The 13,620-nt window shown below is 43.9% G+C and overlaps 1 protein-coding gene across 2 annotated transcripts in view; it reads right to left on the reverse strand.

The window, feature by feature from the left end:
• GALNT2 (polypeptide N-acetylgalactosaminyltransferase 2) overlaps positions 1-13,010 on the reverse strand; it is a 158,868-nt gene extending 145,858 nt beyond the window's left edge. For both annotated transcript variants that reach the window (XR_013345681.1, XM_077813388.1), the window contains exon 1: positions 12,889-13,010. Coding sequence is in view for 1 of the 2 variants with exons in the window: in XM_077813388.1 (XP_077669514.1) it covers positions 12,889-12,999 (111 nt within the window). In the remaining variant the exon portion in view is untranslated. The remainder of the gene's footprint in view (positions 1-12,888) is intronic.
• Between the last annotated feature and the right edge of the window lie 610 nt (positions 13,011-13,620).

Consider the following 13,620-nt stretch of genomic DNA (forward strand, 5'->3'; position numbering starts at 1 on the left):
TGCCATTTATTTTAGTATCACAGCATGTTTTAATGATTGCAGAAAGTCACTCAGATACAGGAAACAAGAAGTAGTTTTATAATCTGAACCTTCAGTTCAGGACAAGCATGCATTATGCAGGAGAGAAGAGGGGAAAATAAACCATTTCGTAACACAAACAAACATGGTGATATCTCAGCCAGTGTTCCCTCTAATTTTTCCCACTCATGTGCAGAATGAATTTCGTTATGTGCACCAATATGGAGGTGATGTGTGACACATCACCTTCATATCAGTACACATAACAAAATCCATGTGGTGTGGGTGGGGCCGAGGTGTTTTGAGTGTGGGAGGGGGCTCAGGGTTGGGTGCAGGGGCTCCGCCTAGAGGTGCAGGCTCTGGGGTGGGGTCGGGGATGAGGGGTTTGGGTGCAGGAGGGTGCTCCAGGGCTATGGCGGGGAAAGAGGACTCCCCCCAGCAGCACCTGGGCTGGAGGTGGGAGGGGTGCCTCTCCCCACCATGGAGGCTCTGGGGCTGCAGGATAGGTGCCCCTCCCTCAGCGCCCGCAGGGCTAGGTTCAGGGAGGAGTGCTTCAGCCGCGACAGGTCTGGGCCGGGCGTGGGTTCAGGGAGGGGCACCCTGGCTGGATCCGGGCTGCACCGGCGGGGTTCAGGCCGGAGTAGGGGCACTCCGGCCAGCAAGTTGGGGGCCGGCCGGGCTATGTTGGGGCCGGGGGTGGGGCACCCCTTCCCTGGATGGGTTTCCTGAGCACCTGCGCAGCACTAAACAGGTTGCTGGTCTACTTTGCCAGCTAATTTTCTAGTTAATTGGTTAAGATGTGACTAAATTAGGGACTTTTTTTTTAAAAAGAAAACAGCAACAAGACACAGCAGTATTGGAAACTAATGTAGACAGGACCACAAACTGCCAACACCATTTTTATCACTGTTTCAGTAACCCTTCTGGGAGCAAGCCTTTTTGTAAGCTCTTCAGGATAGAAAGTCTATTATGATTTTACAGTGTTTAGCACAAGATTGGGGTTCTACGCAATACTAATAATTATAGTCAAACCAGTACTAAAGACAATTTTGGCAGCCTTTTTCCTGGCGTCTCCATCATTGCTAAAAGTAGTGTTCATAATGGTGAGAAGTTTTCCGAGAGAGAGTCACAGTACAAGCCACAAGTACTCCTGTTCTTCCTGCAGTAGACAAGATCTTAGACATTTCTAGAAGAATGTACACTACTTCAGTTACTTGAAAATATTGACAAGATAGTGTAAATCAATACAATGCTGTATTCTTGCTTTTGCAAATAGCCTGAAACAAAACTAAGAGGTATGAACCGTCCTAGTCATCTCAATGGATTAAGTGTAACCTCAGTGATTTTTTTTTTTTTTTTAATTATGCTTGTGCCTTTATTTACGGGTTACTGTATAGAAACAATGCCTTTCAGGCCTTTATAACTGTTTTTAACCTCAGAAATACTAGGAACGTCAAATCTGGTTTTACCTGGGTTTGCTCAAGAATTTTTGGACGGTCTTGGGGATGTTTTTGAGGCATAGCACCTTACCTTAAGGTTCTACAAGCTTAGCAAAGGCTTTCTATATCATAGATATCAGTCACTGCAGGAGAGTTAAGCATTAAAATAAAAACAATTTGAAGAGTCTAAACATCCATTCTCTTCAGCTGCTCAGTTTTTACTTTGCTGGCTCTTGTGATGCCACTAATTCTCCAGTCAAGAGTCTTACAGCCTAGAAAGGACCTGAATTTCTGATGCTAGGCTTCCACAAAAAAAAGTTTCAAACATGCTTTTTTCCCCCCACTCTGTGCTGTAATGAGCATAAGCCCAAGTTTCTCCCCCCCTCAACAACCCATATGTGCGTCACCTTTAAATTGAAATCTGAAGATGACATTGTAAACATCACTTAGCTACTTCAATGCTGATCACTTTTAGTAGAAATTTATTAGCTAGATGTTTATTTCCACAAACCTCAAGTGGCAAAAGCCCAAATGTCCCCTATCCAGTTGCCAAAATATCCACCTTCAATGATGTAATTAACAGAAATTCTGAAACTGAAAACTTGTGGGCAATGTAGAAAATTAAGTTTAATATCAGAACAGAGGGGCTACTGTATTTGAATTCTCATTTCAAAAGGAAATTTTAATGAATTAACCATTACTAATGTCTTGCCTGCCACCACTACCTAGGAACCTTGCCAAAGACTTTGGCTTTGAAATACAGTCTGGCATAGGACATTAACTCACATGGTACTGCATACCGTAGACCTCAATAATAACTACAATCTTTTCCAAAGGGGGTGGTTTGTGGCAGGATGCGGAGCATTTCTGCATATATCCAATAGGAAGAAAAATGGTTCAGCAAGTAATCGGTCCTTTTTGGCACTGATTTATCATTTTTAGAGGTATTAAGAATAGTTCTGAAGAATCTGGTAAATGACAGAACCATTCCAAAGACTTCACAAAGGGTCTTTTTTGTATGTATTACAATTATTATTTTGTCATTTAGCGGTCATCTGCAGACAACTTCAAAAGAAAGCCAGATGCTGAACTGATGGAACTAAAAAGAACATTTCCTAATTAAAATTTCAAAAAAGTACCAAGTAGTGTATTATGTATGGGTAATAACTGCTCCACATATTAATCAGTTGCCAATTTGTTAAAATAAATCACACAGTAAAAACTGCATCTCAGTGGGATTTTCATGGCAAAGTGACAGCCTAAAAAAACCTAATACATGGTCTTCTCAGAACACAAGCATGAAAAAATCAGAATAATAAAATTGGAGCCATGTTACAGAAGTTGCTCAGCTTACAAAATGGAACGTTATAGAACAGCATCTGGCAAAATCAAGAAGCTGGTACATAGTAAAAAACTGAGCAAATTTATGCATTATGAAAGATGCTGAATTGACAGCCATGATGACTGAAATGGTCCACTTCTTGACAGAACAGATATAATGGCAGTGCCCATACCATAGGCTCTTTGGCACTACCTGGCCAGCGTGCCTCAACACTAATCAGATAAAACCTTTGCTAGCCCATGAAAAGATAATTCACCCAGAGACTAACTCTCATTGTCTTTTCTGCTGAGTCTGCCAGCTGTAGTAGAGGTTTTGTGATTCAGATATTTACTAATAGCTGGACAGAGACGTTTGATCACTTAGGTCAATGGTTTTCAACATTTTTCATTTGTGGACCCCTAAAAGATTTTGAATGCGTGTGGAGACCCCTTTGGAAATCTTAGACAGTCTGCAGACAACCCCCCACAGCAGTTCACGTACCACAGGCTGAAAACCACTGACTTATGCCAACACACCATCAGATGGCAACAGCTTGATGGCAAATCAACAAGATTTGTTAACAAGTAAAGTTTCCATTGCTTTACCAAGGCATTGAAGCAGCTCCATACCAACAGCAAATAATTCGTTATTCTACTTATCAACAAAGCAACTTTAGCAAGAAACTTACAAACTCAGGTAGCCAGATCAAGTTTAGCTATTCACATCCCCTCCCCTCCCCCCACACACTTCTCAGGAGTCTATCCTTTCACTTTATCTATCTTAGTTAGAAACACTGCAATTGTGCAGATGTTTTTGTTCTGTCTGCCTAAGCCAAGGCCAAAATTTTCCTGACTCTGTGGTGTCCTCACTTCCAGCTTATGGTGGCTATGTCAAGTCCAGTTCTCTCATAACACATTAGCTTTGTGCCAATCCTTTGTATAACCTTTCCACAACTGAATCCTTTGTATTTCAAGCACCCCTGGTACATGGTGCAACAGGGAATCAAGCATCTATGAAATTTCTTGCCAATGTCCGCCCCCCATGGATACAGTAGGGGTTTTTTTGCTCATTTTTAAAAATTACATGAAGGTGTTTGTGCAAAAGTGTATCAAAATATTACAAGAAAAATTAGTCACATAGAATTACCATGTAGTATGCAGGTAGTTTTAAATTCAGTAGAAAGGAGCAGAAGCGTCTGTCTCATTCATAGAATCATAGAACCGGAAGGGACCTCGAGAGGTCATCTAGTCCATTCCAGTCCCCTGCACTCATGGTTAGACCATCCCTGACAGGTGTTTGTCTAACCTGCTCTTATAAATCTCCAGTGATGGAAATTCCATGACTTCCCTAGGCAATTTATTCCAGTGCTTAACTACCCTGACAGCTGGGAAGTTGACAGTGAGGATGGGAAAGTGCATTTTGTATGGATAAACGCAAAAGATTCTTCAACAGAAAAAAACTGCCATCATATTTATATCACAGACAGGCATCAGATACCAAACAGTATTTTTGGAAGGACCTGGCACACCTTATGAGCATGGATGGTGTTTACACTAAACCTTGTAATGCATGACTGTCAAGAAACTGAAACAGGCATTGTGCTTATACCTCACATCATTCATTCTCTACCCTTTTTAAACCGCATCACTCCAGGGGACCATTTCCATTTACAGAAGAACCCTAAATACAAAGGTTTCAGAGTAACAGCCGTGTTAGTCTGTATTCGCAAAAAGAAAAGGAGTACTTGTGGCACCTTAGAGGCTAACCAATTTGAGCATAAGCTTTCGTGAACTACAGCTCACTTCATTGGATGCATACTGTGGAAAGTACAGAAGATCTTTTTATACCCATGAAAAAATGGGTGTTTACCACTACAAAAGGTTTCCTTTCCCCCCACACCCCACTCTCCTGCTGGCAATAGCTTATCTAAAGTGATCACTCTCCTTATGATGTGTATTATAATCAAGGTGGGCCATTTCCAGCACAAATCCAGGTTTTCTCCCCACCCCCCCCACAAACCCACTCTCCTGTTGGTAACATTTTTATGGCTGACTTAGAACAATGCTTCCTCAGCTCTGGTCCCCTAACGCCCCTACTCTACTTGCACTATATTGATGACATCATCATCACCACCACCACCTGGACCCATGGAAAAGAAGCACTTGAGGAATTCCACCATGATTTCAACAATTTCCATCCCACCATCAACCTCAGCCTGGCCCAGTCCACACAAGAGATCCACTTTCCAGACACTACAGTGCTATAAACGATGGTCACAAACACCACCCTATACCGGAAACCTACTGACCGCTATTCCTACCTACATGCCTCCAGCTTTCACCCTGACCACACCACACGATCTATTGTCCACAGCCAAGCTCTGAGATACAACCACATTTGCTCCAACCCCTCAGACAGAGACAAACACTAAAAGATCTCTATCAAGCATTCTTACAACTACAATACCCACCTGCGGAAGTGAAGAAACAGACTGATAGAGCCAGAAGACTTCCCAGAAGTCACCTACTACAGGACAGGCCCAACAAAGAAAACAACAGAACGCCACTAGCTGTCACCTTCAGCCCCCAACTAAAACCCCTCCAACGCATTATTAAGGATCTACAACCTATCCTGAAGGATGACCCAACACTCTCACAAATCTTGGGAGACAGGCCAGTCCTCACCTACAGACAGCCCCCCAACCTGAAGCAAATACTCAACAGCAACCACATACCACACAACAGAACCATTAACCCAGGAACCTATCCTTGCAACAAAGCCCGTTGCTAACTGTGCCCACATATCTATTCAGGGGACACCATCACAGGGCCTAATAACATCAGCCACACTATCAGAGGCTCGTTCACCTGCACATCCACCAACGTGATATATACCATGTGCCAGCAATGCCCCTCTGCCATGTACATTGGGCAAACTGGACAGTCTCTACATAAAAGAATAAATGGATACAAATCAGATGTCAAGAATTATAACATTCATAAACCAGTCTGAGAACACTTCTATCTCTCTGGTCACGCGATTACAGACATGAAAGTTGCGATATTACAACAGAAAGACTTCAAAACCAGACTCGAGCGAGAGACTGTTGAATTGGAATACATTTGCAAATTGGATACAATTAACTTAGGCTTGAATAGAGACTGGGAGTGGCTAAGCCATTATGCAAGGTAACCTATTTCCCCTGATTTATTCCTACCCCCCACCCCCCAGATGTTCTTGTTAAGCCCTGGATTTGTGCTGGAAATGGCCCAACTTGATTATCATACAAATTGTAAGGAGAGTGATAGCTTTAGATAAGCTATTACCAGCAGGAGAGTGGGGTGGGGGGAGAGAAAATCTTTTGTAGTGGTAAATACCCATTTTTTCATGGTTTGTGTGTATAAAAAGATCTTCTGTACTTTCCACAGTACGCATCCGATGAAGTGAGCTGTAGCTCACGAAAGGTTATGCTCAAATAAACCGGTTAGTCTCTAAGGTGCCACAAGTACTCCTTTTCTTTTTTCCTAAATACAAAGAGCAACATCACTACAGTTTTAAAGTTGATGTATACAGAAACCATAGTGAAGCAGCAAATCAAAGTGGAATATGGAATAATACTTTGAGAATTACAACCATTAAACGTCACAATAGCCATGCAAAATGGAGACTAAAAGACAGGCAGTTTAAGAGACTTGCTCAAGATGATACACCATGGAAGACCTATGAATAGAATCTGAGTCTTGTTTCCCCAGTTGCCTGTTCTAACCACTAGACAATTCTCCCTGCACAGCTCCCTTATCCATATCTACCGTACGTAACTTAAGAGTGGTATCATCAGCATCGAGACCAAAGACAATCACTAAACTGAAGGACAAAAGTGACAGGTGTCTTGCAGTTAAATATCAGTTTCCCACGATCTCCCCATGCAAATGTGAGGTTTCCCATGAAAATATCACCTCAAAGAGTACATAGGCAACAGGGAAAGAGCCTACTACATAATTCTGGTCCATCACTGCACATGAACCAAGTTTCACACAAGACATGTTCCATGAGGGTGACTGACTAAAACTACCACAGACATGGAGTCATTTTGTCAGTCAAAGCATACTAAAATAATTCTGTAAAATGAGACTTTAATAAACGGGAAGTACATATAACTACATTTTCAAAATACTTTTCTGTATTGCAGTGAAAGAAGAAAAGCCTTGGCGGCACAGTAATTAAAGAACATATCACAATTCCCTTTCAAATGAAGAACGGCAAATTACAAGAAAAAAAATAATGCATCACCTATTATTAAGGCTGCGATTTAATCACGAAGGTCACAGAAGTCATGGAATCTGTGACTTTCAGTGGCCTCCATGCCTTCAGCCTGCCGTGGTCCGGAGCTGCAAGATCCCCTGCCGCCCGCTGAAGCAGGAAGCTGTGGGGTACCCCCACCGCCTCTGTTGGCCCCCGCAGCTCCCTGCCACCACTAGCAGCGGGAGACCCGCCCCACCCAGAGCACCCTGCCACCAGGGAGCAACAGACGCTGAAGGGGAAACCCCCCCGCAAGCTCCTAACAGGTGGTGGCAGGGGAATTCCCGAGCTCCAGGCCACCGGGGGTGGTAGGGAACCCCCGAGCTCCGTGCCACTGCGGCAGCTCCTGGCCCCCATGGGTGGCGGGGAACCCCAAGCTCCCAGCCCCCTACAGGCAGTGAGAGATGTCCGGAACTGCAGGTAGCAGGGTACTCCGCGGCCCCCAGCTGCTGCAGGCAGCTCCTAGTCCCTGCAGCTGCCCTTCTTGAAGTAGTGTGCAAAGCTGTAGATCCCCATTTTGTCAGAGATATTTTTAGTAAGAGTTAGGGACAGGTCACGGCTTCCATTAATTTTTCTGTTTTGCTCGTGACCTGTCCATGACTTTTACTAAAAATATCCATGACAAAACTCTTAGCCTTACCTATTACCTCCAAGACACAAAGGAGCATCATTTGTCTTCTAGTTCCAAGCTCTTTCTAGAAAATTAAGAACTCAAGAAGAGAGAAGAGCCATACAGAACTAGTTATGGTACCTGTTCAAGATTAAGAATAGCCAAATCATCCCAACACTGAGATACTAACAAACCAAATCCAAGAACATATAGGATAAGGAGTTATTATCTCAAATGATAGCAGCCCAAACTCAAATTCCCTGTGTGGCTATATGTTCAGAATCCTCAAGTTATAAGATGGGCAGAAAGGCCTACCTCAAACACAAGCAACAGAGGCCAAGTTGAGAAGGCTCCGTGCAGCTCCCACACTTTTTTAAAATACGTTTTCCCAAAACAGCCCAGAGCCTCTATATACGTTCCTTGACGTGTCCTATGCTATAACTTAAAATGGACACTGTCAATTAAAAATGCCACTTATCAGGAAGTTTCATTTTTGGTGACAAAAGTAGGCTAAAACAAGTAAGACTACAATTACTGAAAAACTAGAGAAAAACATTTCCTTTTGTTTCCACTTAAACTTACAAAAATGAATTTGAAGTGTCATATTTCTATATGTAGTTTTCTTGTTCTCGCCTTCATACTTGTTATATATGCTTCATTTAACGTTATTGTACTTAATGTCCTGGTTTAAAAAAAAAAAAAAAAGTTACATTATAGAGATATGCTGCATTTGCTAACTGGCACAATGCTAAAGTCCTGTCAGCCTTGAGCTACCATAGAAGCACCCCAACCCCTGACTTTGATTTACTTTTAATGAACAGATATACTCGAGTTAAGGCATAACCTTTTTCTTTGATTCATTCCTTTTCTGCTTGCTCCATGGTAAGCCAAGCTATCAAGAATCTGTCCATTTCAGAAAACCAGAAAGGGCGGGGGGAGGTGAAGGGGTAGAAAAATCAACTGTAGAGAGGAGACACACAGTCAGCTCAGGAGTAGCCTGCCTCCCTGCGGCTCAGCTAATTGTAATTCTGAATCCCTCTAGTTTTACTAGGCCACAAAACATCCTGGAATAACAGAGATTAACAAATCCTGGAACCATTTTACAAACTTTTTTACTTTGAACTTTAAGACGATCCTGCAGAGTTACCCATATGATGAGCTGAGTGGCTCCTAGTTCTACTTGCAGTGTAGTGGCCCCGCTCACCCCAATTATCAGAGATTCCTTAGGTGAAAATAATGAGGGACCCTCCAACTGCTGCTCTTTGGGGGGAAAAAGGGGAGCTTCTGGCCTGATAGACCCATTCTCTTCCATAGCTGTAGAAAGCCAAGCAATCAGCCAGGGAAATCCTAATATGTTTGGGTAACAGCCTTTTTATGATTGCCTTACACATATATATTAACTTGAGCAGAATCCCTGTGAAATATTATCCACGTAATAACTAGTGTACCATTTCGTACCTCCAACAGAAGACATATTTTCCAGCTTTGAAAATGGGAGCAGCCATGAAAGTTTATTTGTTCTGAATGAGAATGAATATGCAGAACTTGCTGGCAAAAGAGTGCTAAATAAATCACAGAAGTATGCTACTTTTGAAACAGTAAGTAATCAAATATCCCACATCATAAAAGGCAACCATTGTTCACCATCCCCCAAAACTGTAGCCAAATTACTACAAGGTTTGTGTTTCTGATAAGCCATGTTTAGGTTTTTGATGCACATCATTATTTAGCACATTACTTATATAGAACCCAAATAGCTTAATTCAGTAAAAGTATACACTACTAGCTACACGCATTCTTTATAAGGCAGTGCAAGCACTGAAAGACAGCAAGTGGAGAACCAAAGAAACAGAAACACAAATTAAGGATGTCAGACAATTCTAATAAGGGAAAAAGCTAAAGTCCTGGTTACTCAATGGGCCCAATCATGCACCGTAGTGAGCACCGTCAAAGTTGTGCTTTCTCCCAGGCTGCTCCACATGCTTGGGAGACACTTCCTGTAAACATCCACAAAGCTACCTCATTATCCACATTCATATCCCTCCTAAGGACACTCTGCTGCCACAATGTCTACAAAAAAATATGACAAGTTAGGCTGTGCACAGACCACTGTTTATCATGCTAACCAATACTGTCTCACTGTTTACTTAAACTCCCCCATCTGTCTATATACTTCAGTGTCTCTTGTCTCATACTTGGATTGTGAACCCTTTGGGCAGGGACTGTCTTTTTGTTCTGTATGTACACCACCTAGCACAATAGGGTCCTGGTCTATGACTAGGGCCCCTAGGCTACAATTGTACAAATAATCAAATAAAGATACTGAAGTCAATGGGAATTGTTTGACCTCATCACCTTGCAGAACATTGGCCTATACCACGAAATTCAATAGATCTGGATTATTATTCCCTAGATTTGTACTTTTTTGTCATCCTAACATAAGCATATGTTCTTTGTATGAATGAGATCTGAGTAATTTGCATTCTAACTTTTAATTATATAATTATGAACCATCCTTTTCCCAGTTCTGTAATTTGTAGACTGAGCAAGCCAAGAACTCAGTCTACTAAAACTGATATTCCACAAAAGACTCTTCTGTGCTTTTGCCGTACTGAAATAGTTTGAGAGCAATTAGGACTACAGAGTCATCTAGACCAAGAAATTCACCACAGCAGCATTTCTATTCATAAAGCTAAGAGTGTGTTTTTGCTTTATTTCAGGATCTGACATTTTAAGTCAATGAGTCTTTTACTGATATTTCAAAAGCAATTACATTCACACATCTCTTCCTCTACTTACATTCACTAAACCATTCTAAGGATTGGGATTAAATTATATGCTTCGTTGACAGAAAACAGAATCCTAAATCACCAATCCATCTATAATTGTTAATTTCCCCACTTGTTTCTTATTGCCCCAATACCCGTTTTCCTCTGTACCAGGCATTACTTTAGTCTTGCATATTTTAATCCAGTGCTAAATCCCTGTCCATGCTTATTAACTCTTCTCTGTTTTCAGCTCCTCTTTGCTGTAACTCTCCCAACTGTTCAGACTTACTGAATTTTGTATGGAATGGTAACTGGTCATGAAATTTGGAAAAAAGGATCAATACCACAGCCCTCTTAGTATTAATGAAGTTAAATAACGTGTCAAGTATATTTCCCTTGATATTAATTTCTCTAAATATTAACATTTTTGTCCTAGCTAATTTTCCCTGCCTCGATTATATACTATCAGCAGCCTATTTCTACTTACTAAATACACTTGTATGCACTCTCAACAAAGGAGCTTTTTAAGACCACTGCCCTAATTCCATCACATGCTAGACTTATTTTGGCTATGAGCCCTCTGTATCTGTTTAAGAAGAAGAAGGGTTTGTATTTACAGTTATACATTAATATTTAGCTATAACATTAAAGTTTTATTCAATAGTTACGGCATAGTAAATTCATTTTGAACTATGAAAAGACAGTATGGCAAAACATTAACTCAGATGCAGACCCTTGTTGTACAAACTCTTACTCATGGAACTAACATGATTTTACTTCAAGATTTACTGTAGGATCTGTCCCTCAGCAGACGTCTGTCTTGAAAATACCTATTCAAACTCCATCAACGTTAATGGGAAATACAGACCTATCTTGTAATTGTGAAACATTACTTCAAAAAGAATTAAGGTTTGGATTTAAAAGGCAAATTCCTAGCTAAACAATGTTACCCTGGTTTTTTACATGATATGACATGAGCATATGTACAAAATAACAAACGTTCTGACAATTTTGCTACCCCTACCCATAACTTTTTTTAAAGTCGAAACTTCCTGGCTTTGCTAGTCTTAATAATATAAAACTTATTTTACATATTTTGTTAATTTGACACTGCAAAAATTAAAGTTTCATATTTTAAAAAAGTTATCCTGTCTAAAGATCTTTGGACCCATATGAAGGTGGACTATAAAAGTACCTAGCCAAAGCCTGACATTTCCATGACAAATGAAGTGTTACAATATATTATAAAATATTTACTTAAAAAGTCACAGTACACGATTACATTAAATGATTTCTGAATTGTATCTAGTCAGGCAGTTTCAAAGCATTATTAATTAAGCCACTAAAAAAAGGAGTGGAGCACCAGCTCACTCTAAGCTGGCATTTGAGAAGTCAGGCTCTTTTTGTTAAAGCACTGCAAAAATAAGGTTTAGAAAAATGAGGAATAAGGGACAGGGAAATAAAAAAATATCCACTGTTGTGATTAAAATTATATTTATCCTCTCTAGGTTGAAAAGTGGAACAACCGAATTATCACCCTCTTACACACACAAGCAAAAGAACAGAGGATTATTATGAGAGGCTCTGCAATTACCAAGAAGAGGCGGAAAAGCAAGGGTGGCAGAAGAGGAGCCAGAGAGAGGAGGAGAAAACAGAAAGGGGACTTCATCCCAGCTACCGACCAAATAATATTTAAGAGACGATGTCATTAACCAGTTGCTTTTTCCAATGGGTGAATAGCTAGTCAGAACATCTCTTCCTGCCCTTTCCCTCTTTGCCCCAGGCCCGGCCTCCATTCTCTACCCTCCCACACAAACTTCCCTACAGCCTGGGACGTGGCTCGTTGCAGTTGGAGAAGGAGCGATCCATACAATGACGAGGTGAAACCAGTCTGAAGTCCACAAAGAAACCATCCGCCTTTTAAAACGTGCTGAGGGAGGAGGGGGTGACACAAGCTTTTACCCACCCCCTTCCCCTCCTTCGTAGGAGGCAGAGGGGGAAAGAAATGAATCCCCCTCTCCCCCAACTTCTCCCTGACCACCCCCGGGGGTAACATCACTTAGGAGGGAGCAGAGACAGCACTGAGGGGAGGTTGGAGAAAGCCGCCGGCACCCGGTAGAGGAAGCCCGGGAGACTAGGCGGCCCCCCCCCCGCCCCGACACACACAACACGGGCTGCGAGGGGCCCCCCAGCAGGTCACTATGGGGAAGGGGGACGTCGCCACGCCGCGGGGAGCCCACATACGCCCGGGGAGGGAAGGGGCTGCGTGGCGGGGAAGCGGACCGCGGACCACACGGGCTGGGGAGACCGGGGAACCCCCGCACCGGAGGGAGGGGACCAGACCGCCACAGGCCCCGGGAGCGGGGAGGCGCTGCCGGGGGAAGGGAGCCGCGCCGACCCGCCGCCGCCGCTGCCCCCCGGGCTCGCACTCACCTTCCTGCCGCCCCCGGCCAGCGCGGCGCTGCCCCCCGAGTACATGTAGTAGGCGATGCCCAGCACCCAGAGGAATGCGAAGCAGAGCAGCAGCCGAGACCTGCGCCGCATCCTCCCGCCCGCCCCGTGCAGCCACCGCCGCCGCCGCCAGGCCAGCAGGAAACGGCCACCAGCAGCCGCCGCCGCGCAGGGTCAGGGGGCAGAGGGCGAGCGCCCGCCCCCCGGCCAATCCCGAGCCGCCCGGCCCCACAAGGGGCGGGGCAGGGAAGGACGAGTGGCGTCTCCATGGTTACATCACGCTGGGCCTCCCACCGCCCCGCCCCGCCCCGCCGGCTGGGAGGGCGGGGCTCCTGCTAGCCTCCCGTGACGCGAGCCACCTGCTCCGAGCGCCGCATGAGCCTGGCGCTGGGGCTGCCGGCCTGGGACTCTGGGAGAGCATCCGCCGCAACGCCCGGGAGAGGGAGGGTTAGCCCGCCCCGCGGGCCCTGTCCTGACAGGCGTAACGGGCAGCCGGGGGGAATAAAGCGCCAAGGGGGCGTGGGGATCAGTTTCTCACCCAAACGCAGCGCTGCTCCCCGAAGGGCTGGCCCCTCGTCGGAGCCGCAGGCATCTGAGCCAGAGGCACGCTTGCATAAAGGGAATCTTTATCGAAGGAGGGAAGGGGCTAACCTAAGCGGGGAGGCACCTGTGAAGAAAGTGGTGCTGTTTACAGGAAGAGTTTACAACTGAATC

Source organism: Eretmochelys imbricata, chromosome 3, assembly GCF_965152235.1.
Source record: "Eretmochelys imbricata isolate rEreImb1 chromosome 3, rEreImb1.hap1, whole genome shotgun sequence".
NCBI lineage: Eukaryota > Metazoa > Chordata > Testudines > Cheloniidae > Eretmochelys > Eretmochelys imbricata.